Source organism: Azolla caroliniana, unplaced genomic scaffold (genome assembly GCF_043228905.1).
Source record: "Azolla caroliniana isolate FFs.n. ecotype wild unplaced genomic scaffold, voAzoCaro1.0.p SCAF_1, whole genome shotgun sequence".
Taxonomy (NCBI): Eukaryota; Viridiplantae; Streptophyta; class Polypodiopsida; order Salviniales; family Salviniaceae; genus Azolla; species Azolla caroliniana.
The window spans coordinates 31,317,006-31,341,821 of NW_028230436.1; the positions used below are offsets into that span (position 1 = coordinate 31,317,006).

Consider the following 24,816-nt stretch of genomic DNA (forward strand, 5'->3'; position numbering starts at 1 on the left):
AGCTTGCGCGCATTGCTAGCTCCACTCTGTATACCTTCTACCACAAAGCACACTTCTTCTAAATGTCACATATTCACATAATCTTCACCATGTCTATTCGTTTCTAGGTCTTCTTCACCATTGACCTTCTATTCTTCTTGTGTTGATTTTCCCAAAGTGAATAAATACTGATGTATCTTAATCCGAGCCAACAATAATGTGGAGTACCTTGCAAAGGAAATAAAGGTTTCTATGTTCAATATTTTTTCAATGAAGCATTTCATGACTTTAGGAAAGAAATATAATAGCATGCAATATTGTTTATAACAAGACATTTATACAAGCATAGTGTAATGATGTAATCCAATCCAAGACTCTTATAAAGGCATTGCATTTTGGTTATATCTCTCACATAGTGCATGGATACATTGCATGACCTTCACATTTGTGTTGCATTTTTTATATTAATTGTTGATATTAGAACCAACACTAATCAGTCATCTTTATAAGCGTATACTATTAAAGCCTCCTTCATATGTTGTGGCACTCGAGTATTTAAACATGTAGAGGAAGCTTCATTCTTTCAAACTTATCAATGTACCATTTACATGTTTCCTAGTCTTGCACCATTTTGGTCTTTTGTCCCTTCAAATAAATCATTTCTCTTTATCCCCTACGATAAATCATCTATGATCATGAAGCAACTACCTTTAAACATGTCTTTAGCAAGGTAGTAATGCTTAAGCTATGAAGCACAATGTGTTCCCGTCATATACACATCATTAACATATATCTCATGAGGTAAAGACCAATATATACCTCCCAATTCACCTATTTTTTAACAATTCAGGCATTAGGCTGGAGCTTAGGATTTCAATTATTATCCAATACATTAGGATGTGATACAATACAGCAAAAGAATGATAACATATTTGTTAATGAACTAGACATGTATTAAATAGGTTTACTTTCATTGGACATAGTTAATCAATGCAATGACCCTATTAGGATTGAAATAAAAGAATTACATAGCTCAATATACTATTCAACAAATGCATCCAGTTAAAAGAAATCCTTTCTCTAACAAATTCATGAGTAATACAGTAAGGTGATTCTGTAACCTTTTAAACCTCATCAAATATGAGCGCTAAAAATGGTTCAGTGTAGGCCACTAGAATAATGGCAAACCTATTGTTGAATTAGACTACATGAATCCCTCACAACCAAGTACGAAAATCTTTAACATCAAATTTCACCTGAGTAACTATTCAGGTCCTATGACCAAATTTCATTAGCAATCCATTTAATAAAAAAATAACACCAATCTGTTATTCCCCATAAACAAGCTATCTTTCTACAAAATACAATGCTCTTCAAAAGAGAGATTCCCCATCTGTTGTAATTTATACACACGGCACAGCTTTCTCTATACATTTCAGATTTATTTAACAATAAATATTGCTAAACTTGCAATATACTCCATTAATCTGTACAATTCAGGTCGCAATGCTTTTACTATATCACAAATGGAGCATCAAAAAGCTTTGCGGTTGCTTCAAGTTTCATCTCACCTCCACAGACTGGATCAAATGAGCACTTATAGTAACTACAAGAAACATTAAGGTTATTCAAGCAACAACTAGATACTTTAACAAAAGCCTTGTATGTGTTGAACCTTAATAGTACAGTTTCTAACCTTGCATTCGCACAGAGAACAATGACACTATTCTCCTCCTTTCCAAATGCTACCAATGCATGACTATGTTCTGGTAACCGAAACTGTGATAAAGACCACTCTGAGCTAAAATAACTTGGTAGCACACCTGTGTCCCAGACAGAAATACAAGACCAAATGAAATACCAAAGTATTTCACAAGGTAGTTAAAAAATATCGTTATCAAATTATCAATTCCCAATTATCTTCCAGAAGGTGAAAGTGAGCATTCATCTAAATAATACTGGAGTGAGACACCAGAAACATAAATTGATTAATTTGAAAACAAAAAGGAAATCATATAATCCCTCGAATCAACTACATGGACCTAATTTAAACATCCATTTGGGAATGTTCAATCTAGTCATCGATTTTTTCTCACAGCATTTCATATTTTCCTAGGTTTTTGGTGTTGGTCTAGTTATTTTCTTCGACCTTTTTCAGTATCTTATTTTTGCAACATTTATAGTTCTTTACACTATTTTATAATGGTTATTTTGTTTTATCTTAATGTTTTCAAGGGCATTGTTCCATGACTGTCACCAGCAGCTCCAATTAACTATCCCTGCCCCCTAGCAATAGTTCTGATCATTTTGGAAAAACAAAAAGTTTTATAACCCCAGACGATGACCTTGCTCGGACTAACCAGTCAATCATTGCACGGTCAACTGTGACATACGGGACTGCCATTGCCACTTCAATGTGAGGTTTGGGCCATTCCACCAAAAATATTTTCTCAGTCAAATATGCCATTTCCAAATCATGTTTTCTACAACATCCTGGAGATGAAATAGTAACAACATCCTGGAGGTCAAATCATCAAACTTTGCTCTTGCATTACATTTCCTGTTCTATGCATAAAAACTGTATAGGCAAATAGATAAATAAATAAATATGACTTTCAGAAACTGAAAATCATGTGCAAAACCTCAATTGAAAGCAGAAGTCACTCTAGTGCTCAATGATAAATAAAACCAAAAAGGTCATACAATAAAAAAAAAAGCAAACCTTTCATAAAGGAGAGAGAAGAACCGGTGTTTGATTGAGAGAAGGACATGAAGGATGAACGGGCAAGCTGCAGACCATTATTGATGCTTGATGTTAGATTAGATGGTAAGCTTAGTGGAAAGCCAAAATGGCTACTACTACTTGACATTGCATTTCTGCTATGTATTGATCGGTCTTCTTTCAAGCAAAAAATATGGATTGTCCCTTTGTCACTGGAAACTGCAAGCCAATGATTTGTACAAGAAAAGGAAATGCAGTAGATATCAGCTTGATCTGCTCCGCGACGAAGCTGGGGCAAACATAAACACATAATCAAGCAACTCTGATGGAGAAACAATGAAATAATCAGGTGGATAAACCAATAACGAAAATATGGAACCCTAATCGATAAAACCATAATCAAATGATTTGATGGAATTTTTTGTCGAATATTAACAACAGAAAGAAATCATATATTTCTCTCAATTACAGCAAGCTCTTCAATTAGATCATAATTCACAAATAAAGCTCCTATTTTGCCCAATTAGGGCAGGCTCACTTTCTAATTACAGAGGAATTAGGTACCATTAAACATCAATATTGAGAACACAAAGAAATGATGTAATGAAATTATGTGAAATGATTATTCAACTCCAATATTGACAAAAGAAAGAAATGAAACAATGCAAACTCCTATTTTTATCAATTAAGGCAAGCTCGCCTTCTAATTAGAGAGGAATTATGTACCATTAAACTTCAATATTGACAACAGAAAGAAATGAAACAATTTTTACCAATTAGGGCAAGCTCACCTTCTAATTAGAGAGGAATTATGTACCATTCAACTCCAATATTGAGAACATAAAGAAATGACGCAATGAATTGATGTGATGGATCATTCCATTCAAACATAACAAGAGACAGAAATCATATCATTCTCTCAATTGCATCAGGCTCTTCTATTAGAATCATAATTCACAAATCAAGCTCCTATACATTGACAAATTGGGGAAAGCTCACTTTCTAATTAGAGATGAACTGGCTACCATTAAACTCTAATATTTAAAAACACAAAAATATGACATGCTGAAATGATGTTAATTGATCATTCCACTTTATCATTGACAAGACAAAGAAGCTAGTTTCATGGAAAATGAGACATCAGAAAGAAATGATACAATCAAACTATGTGAAATGATCATTCAAATGCATCATTGACAAGACAAAGAAGCTAGTTTCATGGAAAAACAAGTAATGCAGAGTGCCATAGTAGTTACTACCTCTTGGATTTTACTACCATCTTTAGTTCGGAACAAGCGAATTAACGTTCCTTTTGTACTCGCTGTAGCAATGATGGATCCATTAAGACTTATTGAGATGCAAGCAATAGCTGAAGTGTGTGCCTCCAAGAAGAGGCTTTTCTTGTTGTCATAATGTGTGATTCGAACCTCTCCTCTCTTTTGACCCGGACATGCCAACACACATGAGTCCGGTGAAGGAGAGAGTGCACACATACCTCTAGGATTAGAGAGAGTGTCAATTTGATGTAATAACCGGAGATCTGAGATTCCGTAGACACAAATCCTGTGCTCAAGGACTACCACAATTCGATCTGACCTTAATTTGACAGCTCTGACTACACTACGGAACAAAAGCTCACCCGTGCATATTCCTTCGTGGTCATCCCACAAAACAACCTTGTTTAAAGAATATCTGGGAGCAACCAGAGCCACCATATTCGTGCGGTAAAGCATTTCAACAATGGTAAATCCATCAGCACCATTTGGATTTTCCTTTTGATTTGGACTTGTGTTTGATTTTCCATTTCTACTTCCACTTCCACTTCCTTCCCCAATTCCCCGTGCATTTACATTTGCATTGGCATTTGGGTTTGCGTTTACATTTGTACATGCAGTTGCAGTTGCATCTGCTTTTTCACTTCCATTTCTTCTTCCATTACCGTCACCATCAGTATTTCTCATCTTAGAACCACCAACATTTACACCATTTTGAACAACGTTTCCCTCTTCTGTGATGCATTTCCCTAACCCAAACCCAAGCGTCAGACTTTCTTGTCGTTCAGGCGTTTTCAATTTTTTTATAATTATTCTTACCTGAAGAAGAAGGAGAAGATTCCCCGGGCGTTGAAACGAAGGGCTTTACCCATCCTGAGACATCGAACTCTCTGCGGAAGAGCTCACGTAAGGGATCAGACTGAAAGACACGATAGCCCAAAGAAGTTCCACAGGCGATGCAGCCCTGGTCTTGATTGAAAGAGAGAGAGAACACCGAAGGAGGAGGAGTGGAGGTTGTCGCCATAGCTCTTCTTCTCTGGAGAGTGAATGAATGAATAGTTTACAGGTCGGCAGGAAGATAGTGAATGATTTCTGTTTTGAAATTGAAGGTAGCAGCAGCATTCGCTGGATTTTGACGAAATTCCGGAAATGCCCCTCCCCCCCCCCCGGGCACTATTTCTCAGTATACCCCCCACTCTTCGCTTAGGGTTTATGCACACATTTGAACAAAAAGGTAGTCGAGTTTGTACAACAAGAAGATGTGCATCATGCGTTTTGTGTTTTGCTCTAAACAGTCAACCCCCCCCCACCCCCATCTTCTCTCCTTCAAGCACGTAACTTGTTGAGCTATCAAGCTCGACCATACTTTGTGTGTGAACGCACTTCTTAGAGAAAGTGTGGTAAAAGGCCACACTTGTCTTAAATGGATGGAAGATACCTTGTATTCATTGTTGATTCCTTCATATTTGATGGTGAGCTGTATGGTTGACATAGGACAGTTTGTAAACGCCAGGTTAGTGTTCATTTCTTCTAGATATGGGTGAGTTATATAATTACTTTGTAGCATTATAATTATACGCTTCAGCCCTCATTTTGCTAAATAGTGTAGTCAGCAAGATATTGTGGCAGCCAAACCTAAAGCAGAGAACCATCCTGTGACTTCACTGTCCACAACCATAACCAAACACCCTTAATGCCCATCCAGGGCAGAATGGACAAGATGGTCCATGAAAGGGATTGCTCACTAGCATATATTCCAAATTCCTTTCCATCAAAGTGTTAACCATGATTGGGATAAAGTCCATAAGACCAAAATGGGTACAAAGAGGTTCACTGATAGGTTGATTTCAAGATTGCTTTCTGAAGGGATTGCTCACTAGCATATATTCCAAATTCCTTTCCATCAAAGTGTTAACCATGATTGGGATGAAGTCCATAAGACCAAAATGGGTACAAAGAGGTTCACTGATAGGTTGATTTCAAGATTGCTTTCTGAAGTATATCCTTCAGTAGAATGGGTTTAAGAACCTTCAGTTGAATAGTTCATAAACCTGCTCTACTGAAGTATTTATTCCTGCTAGACTTAGTGAAACTCTCTGTGTTTAGTTAAATGCGAGTAGGATAAATCATTCTCAGATTCCATAACAAAGTCAATCATGGATGCAATTGCTTCCCTTGCTTGATATACATATATTATAGTTTTCCAAATGAACCAAGATCATGAACATCACCTCATTAAATTTGTACTCATGCAATGTTGCTGACCACGGAGATTTGATTCACTACAAGCAATGAATTCATCAATGCCAAAATAAAGAATGCTAAATAGGAGCTAATTTATTAGGAAATGTTCTCCCCATGTTTGATATACATATATTATAGTTTTACAAATGGACCGACATCGTGAACATCAGCAATTCTTCCATGAGGACAAGAAGCAATCAATTCAAATGCCAAAATAAATAAGGTTATATCGAAGCTAATTTATTAGGAAGTGTTCTCCCCATGTTTGATATACATAAATTATAGTTTTACAAATGGACCAACATCATGAACATCAGCAATTCTTCCATGAGGACAAGAAGCAATCAATTCAAATGCGAAGGTAAAGAAGGTTATATCAAGGCTAATTTATCCCGTTTGATATACAGCAATTATAGTTTTCCAAATGAACCAAGATCACGAACATCAGCTCATTAAATTTGTACTCATGCAGTGTTGCGACCACGGAAATTTGATTCACTACAAGCAAGGCACACCCAAAAAGCTCTTCCATCACCTATCAAGTTAGACATTCGGTGCAAAAAGAATCCATTTTACAGATTAAATGTCTCTCAATTCCATCATTTCATTTTATTTTAGTCCAACTAATCCAGGTGTAGCTGAAATAAGTTGAAGCTTCTTTGTTCATCAGAAGAGCCTGTCTTAAACAGTAAATATGGATGCCATTCTCTTATTTTTTTCTTTTCTGAACTCTTCATTCATTATTTGGTAAAAATTCAAAATCCAGACCCTGAAATTTGTTCACCAGCAGTTGTACCAACTCCAGGACCACCAGTACGATATGCATATAGAAACTCTGTTGAAACACCATCTAGTGGACGAGGAGTGATTCCCAGGTCCTTGAAAGTTAAAGCTACAAATAAACAAAAACAAAATCAAATACTAGCCAGATACAGTTTCAAGGTTAAAAACAAGGAAACAGAGGTTTGGCGAAGAAAAAATACTGTAGAAGTCTCATGAATAAAATATTCTGATTACAAACAAATCATTAAAATTTTCCATTCGTTCATGAACATTCAAACAATAACAATGAAAATAAAATTCCCTATTTTTGGCTAAGAAAATAACTACAACATCTAATATCACTGCCCATTGAGCAAGCCTAATAACAAGTCCAGTGCTTATAAAACCATACATAAGCATGCATTAAAAGGGGAGAAAAGGGTCAAGTATAAATGAGAACAGAGAGAGACCTCCATCAGCAACAACTTGATCAACGGATACTGTGTCCAAGAAATCTTTGCTGAACATGCTTCTTGAAGATATTGGCAATCGAAGCTTCTTGAACACATAGTCTCTGGGTATTGAAACCATCTATACAAGAAAAACCAAATTCATATATTTATATAACTATGAAGCCCAATGATCTTGAATATGCAAAAGAAAAATAGGAAATTCCTAGGATTGTTAATGACATGCAGAACCATAATAACTTCTGAATAAATTAATTACATGATAAAGACTGACTAGCATCACATAATGGATAACTATCTACAATTGTGAAAAGAGACATCCATGTATCAAAATATTGAACCAGACTGACCTCCTCACTGCCCATCAGATACAGGAACCCATGAAGTAAGGATTTCAAACTGGATTGAACAAAAACATAACATTTTCTACCCCCTTGTACAAAAGGATGACAGGTAACACACCTGAGGAATAAAAGTTGGAATGTTCATCATCCGTGGGTGCTCCCGGATAGTGTCGAATACTTGAAGCACCTGGAATAATCTCTCTCTCTCTCTCTCTCTCTCTCTCTCTCTCTCTCTCTCTCATAATTAGCTTACCCTAGTGGTAAGTTGTAAGAATACCCATGAAAGGCCTTGGGTTCAAGGCTCGACTTTCACACCTCTATCACACCATACATATCTTCTATCTTCTTAATTTTGCAAGATGCTAATGGAATGACCTTCTGGTCTCTGCCAGACAACCTTACCAACTGAACTACATTCCCTATTTCTGTGTCCGAATTACAAACATAGCCTGAAAGTTTATATGACGGATAACACGGTAGAAACTGCTAAAATTCTAGAACCATGCATTGGCGTATGACTTCTAAAGCAAAATTCTATTCTAGGCTATACAATGTACATTCATTTTCTGTCTCTGAATAAAACATAAGAGGCAAAGTTCAGAAAGAAGGAAACATACCAGATCCTTGACACTGAAAATATCAGGTCCCCCCAAATCATAAGTTTTACCCATACTGGTGCCATCATCTTTTACAGCTGCCACAATGGCTGCTGCTACATCCATCACATGAACTGCTTGCAATCTGATATAAATAGCAGAAATTGAATAAGTAGACGAGATTATCATTTAGTGATGAAGTCCAAGATACCTTCAAAGAGGCATGGATACATTTAATTACAATATATGAATCATCATAAATCTTTTTTCCTATAGTTGCAATCATTCTGTAGTCCCAAACAAGCAATCCAGCATCTATCCCAAAGCCTCCCCAACAAACACATCGACAGGAACAGCAATATCAGTGCAGAGAGTTATTACTTGAAGAATAGCAAGAGAAGTAGAGATGGGTCCGGTGGCAATGATGGAACAGAATGATTAATATAAACCTCCAGGATTAATAAAATGCTATTACATATTACAGATATGATCTTTATAATCAAAAGTAACAGGAATTTACCATCTACCTTCTTTAACTACTTTGCAAGTGAGCAAGTACAACCCTTTCAAATTAGTGCATATTACTGTATACAAAAACACATTTCACACAAAACACAATCCGTACATTTCATATGAAACCTGTACGAAAAATACGTTGATTTTGACATTAAAAAAATGTTTCTTTATTCTGAAAACAACGTTCTGAAGCTAATTTCCGAAATGACAGAGGGAAGAGACAGGTACTCACAAGTGTAGGGTCTCTCGTATTCAAGATATAATGCTGGAATTTTTTGAGGTACAACTAAAAAAATTTATTTTAAAAACACACTTTTTAATGTCAACTCTGACAGCTTTTTGAAGCAGGTTTCATATGGAATATGTATTTATATTATACTGTTTATGCCATCAGTGCATTTTTTGGTGTATCAAACTATTCTTCCTGAATAAATGTTGTTTCTAGTATAATAGCATTTGCATTAAAACAATGCAACTGGATAAATAAATCAATCCAAATAGGCATTAATTATAAATCTAAAAAAATAAACTAACCAGAAAGTTCGCATTAGCATCTTATTCTCTTAAAGAACTTGTTCAAAACATGCCTTTTGCAAAATCTTAGATCAATAAATAAATCACCTTGTTTGACCATCACCGATTAGTGGGACAAATGGAAGATTCTTTGCTTGTTGTGCCCATATATTTAATAAGCGATCTTCTGTTCCCACTAAGGGACCAGCTCTTAAGACTGTTGCCTGTACAATATGAAAATTAAAAGGCATAGAAATATTAACTATAACATTGTGGAAAATCAATCTAAATGTAACAGTTTAGCAACTACACTGGAATACTGAATATTAACAATTTGATATACCCCTGACACCTAGAACCTTGTATCCCAAAGGATGCAAAACCCATTAAAATGTGGCACAGAGTAAGATTTATTCCTGCTTATGGAAACGATACACAGACTGGTTCTCTAATAATAGAAATGATACACAGACTAGTTATATGAATCATCAATGTAGCCATGCAATAGACGTATACAGCTTGGTATACCTGATATTTCTTGTTCATAGGATGAGCTATACGACAGCCACTTGTAATTTGGCATGATAATATATTTTATATCCAGGATCATTTTGTGTCTTTCGATAGGTGGTAAATTTAGTTTTAAGAACAACATTATAAGATATTAACTTTTCTGGGCCAATCAATTGCAGTTATATGACTTCTGAAACGTGGAAAATATTAATCTTGGGTTCAGAGGCGATTCTAATTAATATTCCAGAAAAAGATTTTATGTAACATTACTGAAGAAATTCAGGAGCTAAGTTGCAAATCCTGGATGCAGAAAACAATTAATACAATAAAACATCCATTCAGAACCTAAAAATAGTGAACCTGTGGAAAATGTCGGAGGGCTATCTCATCAGCTATGGCTTTTGTACGGTACATCTTTGATGGTGATGTGATAGAAGCCCCTAGACAAGATGCTTGTACATATCTAAGAATCCCACCATGTTGCTTTGACAACTACGTCATAAACCAAAAGTTCCACATCAGACAAATCATAACATAATGAGATATTAGAACTGATAACCCATTATATATTAGCATACTCGAGAAATAGCTTCTGTAATTCCAATGTGAACATCATCAAAAGTGAAATTTCGAGTCTCAAACTCCCTTCCTACAAGGAGCAAGGCAAGTTATTAATATAATAAAAATTAAATTTGATGATGATGAACCACCAAGCTCATTGAATATGTTTCATGCCACACCAATGAGATTGATGACAACATTCGACTTTGCAATGGCCGACTTGATGGAGTTCTCATCTCGTGGATCGAATTTCATTGGAACAACCTGCATACTAACAGATGTTCAAAGTATGCTTACATTTGTAAGATTATAGTGTGCCAAAAATAGGAGCCCATAGCATTTCTAAATAGCAACAAACATTTTAATGCAAGTCAGGAAGTTCACATGCCTGTCCAAGATCTCCCATAAGCTTAAGATGTCGTGGTGAATCTTCTGATCCTCTGAATGGAACCATAACTTGAGATCCCATTTTTGCTGTTTTGACAAACATAAAATGAGATCAAGCTAAGTGGATATGCAAATGTAAAAAATCTTAAGTCTTCCCTTGTTTATTTTGCTTTCTGTTCTGGAGTTACCAACTTCAAAAGAACCTCTAGTTTCCTCAACCACAAGATAGCCCAAAACGTTCAACTAACAGTGGCGTATTATACTAGAACTAATAACAAGCTAAGTTGATATGCAAACATAAAATGAGATCAAGCTAAGTTGATATGCAAATGTAAAAAAACTTAAGTCTCCTCTTGTTTATTTTGCTTTCTGTTCTGGAGTTACGAACTTCAAAAGAACCTCTAGTTTCATCGACCATAAGATAGCCCAAAAAGTTCTACTAGCGGTGGCGTATTATAAAAGAACTAATAACAAATCAAGTCCCCAGTGAGAAACAAAGAGCTTTGCACACACATAGGTGATACATCAAAGGTTCGAACACACATAACAGGCACAGCAAAGATATTTTCACACATACATAATATCACCAAAAACCAGAAGTAAAGAATACCCTCCTATACACAATTGTGCATGTACAAACATGCCATGACATAAAGATTGATGCCAAACCAGCATACCAAGTTGCTGCACGACATAGCGACCAAGAAATCCCGTCGATCCAAAAACTGTTGCAACAATACCACTGACATATATCCCCAGTTATAGTCAAATTAAAATTTATAATCATCAAAAATAATAAAGTTTGAATGCATGTATACAGATCATCCAGTGCCCACCTGACAGACGACCTCCCACCAGTTCCTTTCGAAATGATATAATGACCATCCTTCACGGCTAAGCTTGAACCATTCCTTGTTATTGTAAATTCATGCCCTACAATTTCAAGCAGACACCAGATTTGGAAAAATATCGTAATAACATACTTGAACAAACATAATACACTGGTGAGATCCACATCTTTCAACATAAAACTCCTCCAAACTCATGTCGACCCCCAAAAGAGTGTTATTTCATCTCAAAAATGACCAATGGTTCATGTTTCCTTTAGTGCAGCCATGGAGTGATTAATGGAGGCAGAGTTTTGTAAGACCATATCGATTGCATATGCCTCAAAACTCCTGTGTCAACCCCCAAAAGAGTGCTATTTGACCTCAAAAGCAACTGATGGTTAATGCTTCAAATTGAGCAGCTATAGATTAATGGAAGCAAACTTTAGAGTGCTATTTGACCTCAAAAGCAACCAATGGTTAATGTCTCAATTTGTGCAGCCATAGAGAGATTAATAGAAGCAAACTTTGGAAAGAATTTACGGATTCCATATGCAATTCAAACACTTGACTTATTTATGGAGTACATTGGAGATTTGGCATCATTGAAAACCCCATTACAAAAAGCTATGAAGATTGAAACATGGAGGGAGCTCGCCTAGGTCTACATGTGTTCATGAGAGACAAGGAGCTTGAGTTACAAAGCATGTGGAATAGTACTTGAAGCTCGAGGAAGAAAGAGCTTTTAGAAATACTTGGAAAGATGTATGATTGGAGAAAAGGATCATTCATGGTGTTGAAGCTTTACTTCATCCATCCTATTAAGATCCCGTTTTTGCATATAAGCCTGAGTTGTTGAAGGAGTGTGATGCATTCCTTCCAAATGGTGCCCATGGAAGACCCTCACGGAGAATTCACAGAGACATCAATAATTACAATAAACAAAAGGATGGACCTTCTTTTGCATCAGGGAGTTTCTTGTGGGTGGGAATCGTTTGGATATAGCCATCTATATCTGCAAACTGTCATACTGAGGCTTCTAGCTCAAGTTTGCTCATCATAATTGCGTGAGAGAAATAAGAGTGATTTCTCTTATTCACTGAAAGATCCAGAATAGATTGAGCACTAAGAAATTAGAGCAATCACTATATTGTCGCGCCAATATGTGCTTATTGAAAGCATGGAAAACATGGAAGATGTATGACAAGCTAATGTAGATGTTTTCAACTTGAATTTAAGAAACTTGCCAATACATGAAGAAGAACAAAAACGTATGATCAATTATAAAAAGACATTGAGGAGACTGAGCGAAGGATATCATTCACTAGCGGTACCAACAACACTCAAAAAGAACATCAACACCAAGGACTTCAACTGATGGACAAAGAGATATTAGTGAGGCCAAATATCATAATGAGGAGACCTAGTTAGTGAAGATGATTTTGTGTTTACTCCAGACATCAAAGAGGCATATGATATTGAAGATGTTAAGTTTGATCATTAATTGCATGATGAATATAAATATTAAACATCTATCATTTTCGGATAATCTAGTAAAAAATTTTACCATTAAAATTTGGCATCTACTTTGTAAATTGTACCATTTTGTTGTCAATCTAGTTTATTGAATCCTAATGTGGGATATTCTTATACTCATTTTACTGATTGGATTTCTTTGAATCATATATTACAATACAAGTCGTGAAGATTGTAAATACACATTGCTGCACATAGTGCATGTACCATATCATACAACTTAACAATCTTATATTTGAGAATAAATAAAAAGTCAGAGGCATTTTGAATATTTTCCCTTATAAAATTAATCAATATATGTATGTATATATAGAATACATCTTTTGTATATGCCTACATGTTATATGTATATAGATATCGTTTTTATTTATTTATTTCTGTATATAGAGAATAAAAGAAGTTTAGCGGATAAACCGCCCAAGGCTTACAAAAGAGAATTAGTCTATCATTCCTAGAAAAGAAGGTGGTTTTAATTAGATCAGGTTCTCGAATTGAACTGAGAACAGGAAAAAAGGTGCCCTCTATGCCAAAAAAACCTCAAAAAGAATTGAACAACCACTTGAAACATTCTTTACGGGAAGAAATCCAGCTGAAATAGAAAAAAATAGTGAATTTATTCTAATTTCTTGTATATTTCAAGCATAACCTTTTTCCAACTTTGCAAGCAAGACCTTTACACTGTACAGTGCCAGCATTTCAACACAGAGGCCATTGCAGCAAAAGGTCAAAATGGCAAGGACATTACTCAGATTTGAACAGAATTAGCAGGCAAAACCTTTGTGGCTTCCAGACACCATTCAACAGAACAATTTGTAAAAAGAAATTAAAAAAAGCAATGAATCTACTCCAATTTGAACAGAATGTAGGATTGAACCTCCCTCCATGCTTCTATGGTTTAGTATCCAAAAAAAACACCGGCCAATGTAGACATGATCGTGAATTTATTCTGACTTGAAGAAAATAAAATATTGAACTTGCATGCTTCAAGATTTTAACAGTCACAAACATAACCAAAGGTTGAAGGTAAAAAGCAAGGAATTTATTCCAATTTGAGCAAAACACAACATTGTACTTCAATGTATCTAAGTTTTTTAACAGAGAAACGTGAAACCCTAAAGATCGAAGGCAAAAAACAAGGAATTTACTCAGATTTATACAAGATACGGCACTAAACCAGAAAATTTCTACAATTCAATAATAAAATGAAAAGCACCGCAAAGATCAACAGAATTTACTCAAATTGAAAGGAGATAAAATATTGCACCTCCATGTTTCTAAGGTTCGCGAGTAAAAAAAAATACAAACTTAACTGCAAAAGAAGAAGAATAAAGAATAGGCCGATCTACTCACAGGTGTTATGGTCGAATGGAAGGGACGCAGCAGGGGAACGTATGTTGCATCTTCCCCAAGCGATCGTTTTTCGCATAGCTCCTGCTTGCATCTTCCCCCCCTCCCTCTCTCCCCACTCACTCTCTCACTTTCTGGGAGTATGTAGAAGAAGAAATAAACAGATAGGCGAACGAAGACGAAGACGAAGCAGAAGAGGAAAAGAAGAGAAATTTTGGTCCTTCTCGGGAATTTGCGTAGGACGAGTTACAGTCCCCCCCCCCCCCCCCCTTTCCACGTAATTATGAAAATACCCCTCGCATTTTAACATTACCCTATACCCCCACGCACGAGCATGTTTTCAAGGGATTGAATCTCCCAATATGACAAAACCCAAGTTCGACCCACATTAGATTGGATCCCCATGGATTTTCATTTATCTTCATATTGGAATGTACCCTAGAGATAAGTAGTCTTTTGTCGAGTGACCATGCAAGCATGCTATATTGGTGATCTTGCATTAGCCTATGCATATGCATATAATAATATGTCTATGGTGAAATGATAGCCTATTAGTTAAGGCTTAGATATGTATAATGGTGGTCATGGGTTTATCTTCGCCTATTATCTCTTTGTGATGTCATGACATGATTACTGTTATTTTGTATATATGCTCGTAACATTATCCCTTTCCTTCAATGATGTGTTCCATAAGTCGCAATGCGCAATTTGAGACTTGGCTTATTGAGATATCGGTTATGAAATTTAGTAATAAGTCTCGTGTCATTAATGAGATTCTTAACAAGTTCATACGTTTCAGACCTATTTGTATAGCCTAACCAATCAATCAAGCAATATAAATTGTATAAACAACCTTGGAGTCTAAAATGGTTGTCATCTCATATTTCGGACCATCAATAAACTAACAACATGTGGGGCAACACAAGGGAATCAATTCAAAGCATAAGGTTCGAAAGTGATACATGGAACACTGTATGAAGATGCATAAGGGGTGGGAGATTAAGACAAAACTCAACTTCGTTGATTTTGTTAGAGATTACATGTACCAAGACTTTGATTATCCAACTTGCTATAGTGCAGCTTGAAGGTTTTTACGTTACGTTAGAAGACCCACGCAATTCTGGACTCAAAACTTAGGTGCTTCTTGTGATGAGTTGAATGAATCTTCAAGATTGATTGTAAGTGGTAGGGAAAGGAGAATGCAACTATTGGAATCAGAAAAATTCGTTTTTGGATATTCAAGCACCATCCAACGAGGATGACATCCCATGATGACAAAGAAGGGATTACACCTAGAAGAAAAATGAACCCAACTATAGCAAACAACCGTTGCAATTTGCAACAAAAAAACAACCCAAACATCCAGTCAATGGTTGATGAAACGGTGAATATATTGCTTCAATATTTGATTGATATGCTTGGCTTGATCATCAATATCTATACGGTAGCTTCAAGAGAGTTTGTACACAATATAGAGGAGCTCAAGCAAATGTTCCCAGAATTTTGAGATGAATTATGGGCCTCAATATTAATGACATAATTTGGCAAACCATGATCCATGAATACTTATCACATAATTGTATATGTTGTCTATTGACTATTGATAGTCTTTGTGCATGCAATGAAATGTGCTACCTTAATGAATAGATCCACTATAGTGAGAATGGCATCAAAACATTTGAAAGACGGGATATCAATTGTTGAGAATCAAACTCAACTTCCCGAGTGTGGGAACACACTTTAGGAACACCCAAGTGTGTGAACATCCCACCTCCCTTGTATCTCCCTTGTATCATAACTAATGTGTTATAGAAGTTAAGTCCTATAACACATATTTAGTAGGTAGTTAAGTCTCAACCTCTTTTATAAGAGATGGTTGTACCAAGAGAATATAGAGAGAAGGTAAACTATATAAGCACCTTCTCCCTCCCTTTGTAAAATGTTGGTTCATTCTTGTTTTTATTGTTTTTTCAAAACAAAATATCCTTCCAAAACATTAGCTACAACACTATGCTTTCGGTAGAGATTGTGCAACTATTGAAGCCAATCTATACCTCAACTCCTCCATCCATCACAAAATCTAATTTCATTTCAGTATGTACAACCAAATCTCCCATGCAGCCACATGCTTTCAACATACCAAAAAATGATAGGTAAGAGGAAGCCTTGCACTAGCATTTGAGGATAAATTTGTATAGCATCCTCATTCTTATCTTGCTCAGTATAGCCCAATAACATGGCAATCCCTCGTACCACATCTTCAACCAGCAATAATTCATCAAAAAGCTCTTGGGCTTTAATTATTGCTCAACAAATGCAAGCATAGTGACGGTTGATGTCAAATCGAAGGGTTTGAATAATCCAAAATGAATGCTTAAATAATCTTGGAATGCATTCTTGTTCTTGTTAATACAATTTTTCTTGTTTTCTGTATAACTCTCTCCGTTTCTATGTCTCTCTCGACTACACACACACACATATCTCTTATGCTGCACATCAATAATAAAATCCTTTTGCATATATTGTGGCTTTTGAGAAAAACCAAAAAGTCAAAGAACAATTGTTTTGGTTGTGGAAACATAATAAATGACTTGTTTACCGAGATTCATGTGCAAAGGCTTCTTACATTAGTGTGCATTAGTTGTCGCGTTGTACCACAATCACCAAACTAGATATTGTAATTGTGTTGTGTGTAGAGCTACCTTGGAAGCATGCTTTATGAATAAACAAGAGGAAGACTACTCAAGACATTCAACACCCGAAAAAACAACAATGGGCGGTCACAACAACCTCATAATGACAAAGTGGGATTTAACTTAAATACGAACATCCACTCCTCATGATGATGAAGTGGGGTGGATCTCGAATATGAGCTGATCACAGTATGGTGTTCAACTTTGCAATTGAATATGAAGGGGTAAATTGCTTCAACGCTACCTTGCAAATCGTGTAATGTTGTTAAAACAACAAAGGCAACCACCGAAGGTTTTTTCCACAAAGGAAATCATGACGGTGGCTGAACATTCAACATAAAGAGTGTTGTCCAATGGGTGGGAATTTTGAGCCATGTCATAAAGTGGAAGCTTTCTTCACTTTCTTTCGTATTTTGTTTTTTCATTGAAATTCGGGATAAAATAGTGTTGTTTCTCACATTTTGATTACAATAGACTAACTAAATCCATGGAATTTTTTTCATGGCATCATCGTAGCATGGAAAGTGTTCCTCCTCCACACTACAAGAAAGCATCGCGAACTTTTCATTTAGAAGAGGCAAAAAAAATGGTGTCGGCCCGGCCATATTGCACGTAAATCTGTCCACAAACCTATGTAAACAGGGTTAAAAGCGGTGGATAGCCTAGTCCCTACAGGTCGTGGTCAACGGGAACTGATAATCGGCGACCGACAAACTGGAAAGACTACCATAGCTATTGATACCATTCTGAACTAGAAACCAATCACTGCATAGGGCACCTTCGATAGTGAAAAATTGTACAATAAAGTTGCTTGCTAGCTTAGCTATAATTAGTACTTCTCATGAAGGTTGGAAGCCCAATTCTTGCTCCCATTATTGAGGAATTTGAGGTTATTTTTACAAAACTGCTTCTTCTAGTTTTTAGTCGTATAATTGAACGAATTTTTTAGTGCTTTTATCGTTTTACCGAACCGAACCGAACCGAACCGAAGAAGAGATACAGACACACACACACGCACAGTCGCAGATGAGTGCGATTTTTATCCACTGATCGAGGTGTTCGCTCAATCTTCTCTTCTTCTTCTCCGTCTTTTTTCTTCTTCTTCTCCCGCTGCGGAATTTGTTTCGATCCGCAGAAGAAGCCCCCCCCCCCTCTCTCTCTCTCTCTCCCTCCATCGCTATTCCCGTTGCTTCTTCTTCTTCTTCTTCTTCTTCCTCTTCATCTCTCGCTCTCTGTTTCTTTCTCTTCTCTCTCCTCCACAGGTTTTCGCCTCTCCCTCCCGCAGAATCAATCTCTTTTGACCTGCAGCTACCTAAAAGCGTTCTCCATTGCTTTTGCCTCCTCCTCGCCACCGCTCGCTCCCTGTTTCTTCTCTTCGTCTCCACATCTTTTTCCAGCTGGCAGAATTCCTTTTGACCTACAGAATCTTTCTCCATTGCCTCGCCACTACTACTACTACTACTACTACTACTATGACTATGACTATGACTATGACTACTACTACTACGTCTTCTTCTTCTTCTTCTTCTTCTTCTTCATATCTCTCTGGCTCATGCGCTTTCTCCCTTTTCTTTTCCTTTTACGTGCGTCTCTTTTTTCCTTTTACTTCATTTCATTAGCTGATCTGTATTCAAAATTCGTTCTATCTCCCGGAAGTTCCTGTCCGCCACATAAGGTTTGAAGAATCTCTAAAGACATCAGATGATTTCTGCGCAAAACCCCTGATTTATGCAGAGGAAACCAATTTCTACGTAACATATGCAAATAAATTCTATATGGCCCCAAAATGAAACTAACAAGGTCTGAGAAATTCTTTCAGAAGCCAAACAATTTCCACAATACAGGGTACTCGGAAAAAAAACAGTTTTTGCTCAAGTCCTGTGAAATGAAGTCGCTTCGTCATAAGATCTGGGAAAAGTGAAGTGATTTTTTACAACGTAAGGTTCATAGAATCAAACGGTTTCTACCCAAGATCTGTGAAATCAAAGGGTTCCGACCACATAAGGTATGCAACGCTAAATAATATCGACAATATACATGATATCTGCATAAGGTCTGGGAAATTAAGTAGCAATATATGATTTCTCCACAGGATGGCTGGTTTCTTTCTACATAGGTATTGGGAATCAATTAACAAGGCAAAATTTCCATTAAGGTGATTGTTTCCTGTTTACACAAGGTCTTTGAAAGTCGTGTAAGCATGGAAGTCGTTTGCACAAGACATGGGACACCAAATGAAATAGCAAGGCATCATTTTTCCATAAAAGGGATTGCTTTCTTTAGCTGACAAATCAAATAGCAAAGACATTATCTCTACATAAATCGATGAAATGAAGTGGTAGGATCTCTCTAACAGGTCAGCTAAATCAAATAGAAAGGCAGAATTTCTAAATACAAGGACCATTTTATTTCTATGTGAAGGCTGAAAGTCAAATAGTAAGGCAGGATTTCTCATAAGGTCTGAAAAATGAGTTCGCAAGGTAGGATTTATAGGCAAAGCTTTTGAAATCAAATAGCAGGTCAGGATGATTACGAGACTGTTGTCCATAAGGCCTGTGCAATCAGTTAGCAAGACAATATGTATTTCATAAGGTCTATGAAATGGTAGGATTTCTCCATAAGGTCTACTCAATCAAATGGAAATGCAGGATTTCTACATACTGTTACGAAAGTGTTTCATAAAGTTTTTTGAAGTATCTGAACATGCAGTCATTATCTTCTCTCCCGATTTGCATCAGAAATTAAGCGAAACGTAACATAATTTCTTCTTATTTGTGTGGATAATCTTCATAAAAAACTAGGTGTTAGTATTATGGATTCTTCATGGATCAAAAGATGGCACCGCAAGGATGAACTAGAATACTCAAAAGGGACCACTACAGAAGTTTCTACAGTACATGAAGAATGCCAAAATCTTGTAGCTGAGGTTCAAGAAAGAAATTTGTACTTACAATGTCTTGAAGAGAAAGAAATTCATGATAAGGTTGTGTCAAATGATGAATCTTTTATTGAAAAGAAGAACACAGAAATCCATTTTGATGATATCCAACATGGTGGACACAAGAATAAGGAGACTTTCTCTTGTGATCTACAAGAAGAGAATAGAAAGAATGCCATCACTAGACATAGAATGAATCTCACTTTAGGAGGAGCTTCCTATGGCACTACAATACAAGAAGAAGAACGAAGTATCAGACCACAAGAAGAGGTATTCAAACTTGTTTCTGATAAGCCTCCTCTTCCTCCTCATCGGAATAAGAGTGGATTACCCCCAAAGTTCATTCCTGGACAAAAAGCATTTGCTGAAAATTTATCATGTGATTTCCCAGTTACTGATTTACAATTGAATCTTGCACCACCAGCTATTCAACACCCTGTTACTCAAGAATCTACTATCAAAACACTGAACATTAAGACGGGAAAAGAAACCTTGAAGCTTGGGAGCTCACATACATCTAAAATAGATGATACATCCTCATCTATATCAAGTCTACCTTGGGGAATCTTTACAGAAGCAGGTGGTCCTTCAGGAAGAGTAAAGAATCACATCATGGATATGTACACACAAGCTCACGAAAGGCTAACAAATCAGAGTGTATCTCAGGTAGTGAATAAGGTTCCTACTAAAGAAATCGACAGATCTTTAAAACTGACACTTCAAACAGGTGCTATTGCTCCTTACAATGTTCAACAAGAAAGCCAATTCTTCCAGTTACCCAATAAATTAGCAGAAAATCCTCAGATAGAATGTAGTTCTGGAGACTTGGCCATCGTTCTTGGTCAAAGAAATTCATACCATGGTCATTTACATGAAAGGGGGATAGACAATATCCATCTTATTCGAGGTGAGTGAAAGTTAGTCAATTCATTTTAAGAGGCGTTTCCAATTGATGTGAAATGGATAAGTGAAAGACAATCTAACAAAATTGATGATGAATGCATGCCTGCACATAGGGCACTTCAGGAATATCATGGAAAATGAGGTGCATAATCATATTGAAAATTTAAGATAGTATAGGATTGAGATCCATTTATGGTCCAACATGTATGAGTTCTCAATTATGAAGTGAATTAGTTTAGCTCGTCATGGTTGTCATACTTTCTTTCATAGCTTGTCATATGTTTATATGAATCTTGCTAATTGCAGAAGTACATCGTTAAACTCTATACCTTTACACTTAATACATCATAGCTGCTCATTTTTTGTAAAACGGATTGAGAAATTGATCTTTAGGTAAAAATAAACCTAACAATGGTAAATGGTCAAGCACTTAAATTGTAGTGGATGATGAGATAAAGAGTGAGTTTATGTGTCAGCAATTGAGTAAAAAACGAGATATCAAAATATTATGTTGTTAAAAGCAAGCCCATGAAAAAGAAAAGGTCAAAGAAAGAATGGTTTGTAAGAAGCAACTAGTCCGGAAATATCTGATTTATGAACTAACTATATTTCTGTATAAATATACCTTTTCCTGATAAAAGCACGTTGAAATTTGAAAATGTGTGTTTTGTGTCCAATTAGTTATGATGGATTCAAGATGGTTTTGGGCAGGCAAACAGTGTCATCTGCACGAAGAGGCTCCAAATCATTTAAATTTTCCTTTGAGAAATAATACCTACGGATCAACTCTTCGAATGGAACAACAAGAAGTATTAAATTCAAGGAATGGTAATCTAGGTCAAAGGCAACATGAGCAAGTATTGGATGGTATAAGTCAAATTCAGAATGAGAAGGTTAACATGGAAGGAAATGAGGTTAATTTCGCTCTTCATAACCAGAAGCTAAAATCAAAGACAAAAGTTAATCCCTTATCAGGTGGATTGAGCCAAGTAGTTGTATCTTCTGAAAAATCAAGTCATAAGCAAGAAGTAGTTTCTTCACTAGGCAAACGCCCACACAAGAACCTTGACGGCAATGTTTTCAAATCAAAGACATTAGAGAAGGAAACAAATATGAAAACCTCGAGCACATCTCATATTTGGATTCAGAGATGGCACCCAAATACAACAGATAATGATACTAAAACCGTTATGTCAGATGCAAGTGTATTATCTGTAAGACAAAACCCAACATCTTCTACATCTGTATCTACATATTCTAGTTTTGGTATGAAGAAATTCAAGGACAGTGATAGTTATGGATTGTTCAGACATAGGTCAAGAGAGGTGAAAAGCAAGAATACAGATGTGAAAGGCCAACATGTAGAAAGCTCACATGCAATTTATACAAAAAGCCTTCCTAGTCCTGCAGCCATGGCTATTGTTGGAACAGCAGCTCGGCAATTTTGCACTTCTCATCCTCATCGAATGGGTTCTTTTGCTTTCTGGTCAGGATTTGGTATGTCTTCGCCTCAAAAGGTAGAGTTTCGACAAGGAGGAAAATCTAAGTCAATATCATGAGCCAAATATGGGTAAATTTTGGCAATGCAGAAACATCAGGTGAAAAAGATGCATCTCTCTTTAGATCTGACTGAATATAAATACATGGAATTAATTGAATATTTCTAACAAACTGTCTTTTTATAGCTGGGCTTCAATCAAATTTTATTCTCTCTTTTTCTTTGGAGCCATAGTCACGACACCGTGTTGTACCTTGCATTCATCAGTGTATTATGTTAATGTTTTACCATTTTGACATATGGAGAGCCAATGTCTATGGTTTTGAAAAAATGAAATGAAATATTATATACGTGTAGATCAATCTGATTTCCTTACTGTTTTGTTTTCTGAATCCTTTTGTCTTTTTTCCCATTTCTAGCAAAAACCCCTTTGTTTTCTTTTAATACCATTTTGATGATATCTGTGTCCAATATTTGGAGACTATGCAGGAGAAACCCATTTGTAATATCTTTACCTATGTTTCCTTTTTTCTGTATAAATAACACTAATAATCATTTGAATATGTTTGGAACTTACTGTAGATTTTTTTTTGATGGTTTTGTAGTTGTGCTGTTTTCTCTTAAAAATGTACGGGGTAAAATGTTGGTGGTTTTTGTGTGGCTGAATTTTCTCATAAAAGAACACGCCTACCATTTTTTGATATGCACTTGCTATGGTTCTCTTCACCCACCCTAAACCTGCAGCCCATGATTTGATCCGTACATCTCTTTGGATCTATTGTGTCTTGAAGAATTCATCATTGTCTTCTTCCTTTGAAGTTTATGATAAAGTTTTATGGAAGTGTATATTGGTTTCTAAGTTAAATTGATTTGATTCTCCTCAAAGCACAAATCACTGACTATTTTCTCATGGTATACTATTTGGATCTATTGTAAATCAAACAATGTAGTTATGTCCCCTTTTTCTCCAATATATTCATCCTCCACTCCTAAATTCTATAAAATCTTTTGCTCCAATGTATCATATTTTATCTTTGGGGAAATCAACATGCCATCTATGGAATGGGATTGGCCATGGCAAGGATTGGACTAAGTTCCCTCAATTGCATGGCTTACCATGAATTACCAACTTGAAATATCTAGAGAAGTGGAGATCAAAAGACCATGTATGTAAACCATGACTGACCAACTTGTAATATCTAGAGAAGTGGATATTAAAACCCACATATGTAAACCATGACTGACCAACTTGAAATATCTAGAGAAGTGGAGATCAAAAGCCCACATACGTAAATCATGACTGACCAACTTGAAATATCTAGACCTTGGCATCCCACTACATTTTCATCCGTTTCAACCATGAAATTTTTGAAGCATGTACCATGGTTGTGAACAGTTTCAAGATACTACATTTTGAAAACATACTACAGTTTCAATGATCAAGGCTAGTGTGCGAATGGGCTTGACTGTTGTCATCAAAAGACCATGTATGTAAACCCTGACATCCCACTGCTTTTTCATCCTTTCCTAGAAGTTTCATCAATAAAATTTTAAGCATTTACTATGGCAGCTAACAGTTTCAAGACACATCAACATTTTGAAAACATGCTTCTAAATTGTTCAAGCTATGATTATGGATTGCACATATGTCTAATCCAGTGTGCAAATGGCCTCATTGAGCAATTTCGTGGAGGGCCTTCTTCATTGTGCAAACTCAATGCCCACAACTTTGAACATGAAGTTCCAGAAATGGAGGAAGTTTTTAAAAAACCCAATGCCCACAACTTAAGTTCCAGAAATGAAGGAAATCCAAGCCCTCCATGTGCTATTTCACTTACATGACTGGGGCTTTATGTCTTCATGGGTTCTGTAGAACTTTGAATTAATTTATGATATGATGTGATATGCACATACAATAAATTCCTAGATGTTGCAAAATCAGTAAAAGATGGTCCTTATATACATCATTTATACAAAATCTAGACAAAGAAATACATCACTTTGCAAAATATTCCATCACTATGGGTGTCATACATTAAATTTACAAACACATTAGGAATGAATCCAAATGGAGATATGCATTACAAAAGATTAAATGTACATCCAACAATCAGTAGATTAGCTGTAAGAAAATGAGAAACGACAAGATAGATTTGCGCAAATTTCAAAGAATCAGAACAGGAAGACTAGTAA

The 24,816-nt window shown here is 36.1% G+C and overlaps 3 protein-coding genes across 6 annotated transcripts; 1 reads left to right on the plus strand and 2 right to left on the minus strand.

Moving 5' to 3' along the window:
• Positions 1-1,217: 1,217 nt before the first annotated feature.
• LOC147869720 (autophagy-related protein 18d-like) lies at positions 1,218-5,049 on the minus strand. Its single transcript, XM_087332418.1, has 5 exons — positions 4,795-5,049; positions 3,961-4,724; positions 2,702-2,990; positions 1,676-1,802; positions 1,218-1,585 (listed from the first exon to the last, which is right to left on the minus strand). Exons 1-5 carry the CDS (start codon positions 4,997-4,999, stop codon positions 1,495-1,497), a joined length of 1,476 nt encoding a protein of 491 aa, XP_087188544.1. The 5' UTR covers positions 5,000-5,049; the 3' UTR covers positions 1,218-1,494.
• Positions 5,050-6,581: 1,532 nt separating this feature from the next.
• LOC147869721 (NAD(P)-binding Rossmann-fold superfamily protein) lies at positions 6,582-14,771 on the minus strand. Its single transcript, XM_087332427.1, has 12 exons — positions 14,595-14,771; positions 11,718-11,814; positions 11,559-11,623; positions 10,883-10,968; positions 10,674-10,758; positions 10,512-10,582; positions 10,294-10,425; positions 9,529-9,644; positions 8,413-8,536; positions 7,914-7,982; positions 7,452-7,572; positions 6,582-7,111 (listed from the first exon to the last, which is right to left on the minus strand). Exons 1-12 carry the CDS (start codon positions 14,683-14,685, stop codon positions 6,975-6,977), a joined length of 1,194 nt encoding a protein of 397 aa, XP_087188553.1. The 5' UTR covers positions 14,686-14,771; the 3' UTR covers positions 6,582-6,974.
• A 3,998-nt stretch (positions 14,772-18,769) lies between these two features.
• LOC147869722 (uncharacterized) lies at positions 18,770-23,199 on the plus strand. 4 transcript variants are annotated; one of them, XM_087332443.1, is made up of 3 exons: positions 18,770-21,129; positions 21,807-22,723; positions 22,811-23,199. In XM_087332443.1, exons 1-2 carry the CDS (start codon positions 20,097-20,099, stop codon positions 22,682-22,684), a joined length of 1,911 nt encoding a protein of 636 aa, XP_087188569.1. In that variant the 5' UTR covers positions 18,770-20,096; the 3' UTR covers positions 22,685-22,723; positions 22,811-23,199. The 4 variants fall into 4 exon arrangements, with proteins under 4 accessions (XP_087188569.1, XP_087188563.1, XP_087188556.1 ...); XM_087332437.1 differs by having other exon boundaries at positions 18,771-19,289; positions 19,377-21,129; positions 21,807-23,199; XM_087332430.1 differs by having other exon boundaries at positions 18,771-21,129; positions 21,807-23,199.
• The last annotated feature ends 1,617 nt before the right edge of the window (positions 23,200-24,816 follow it).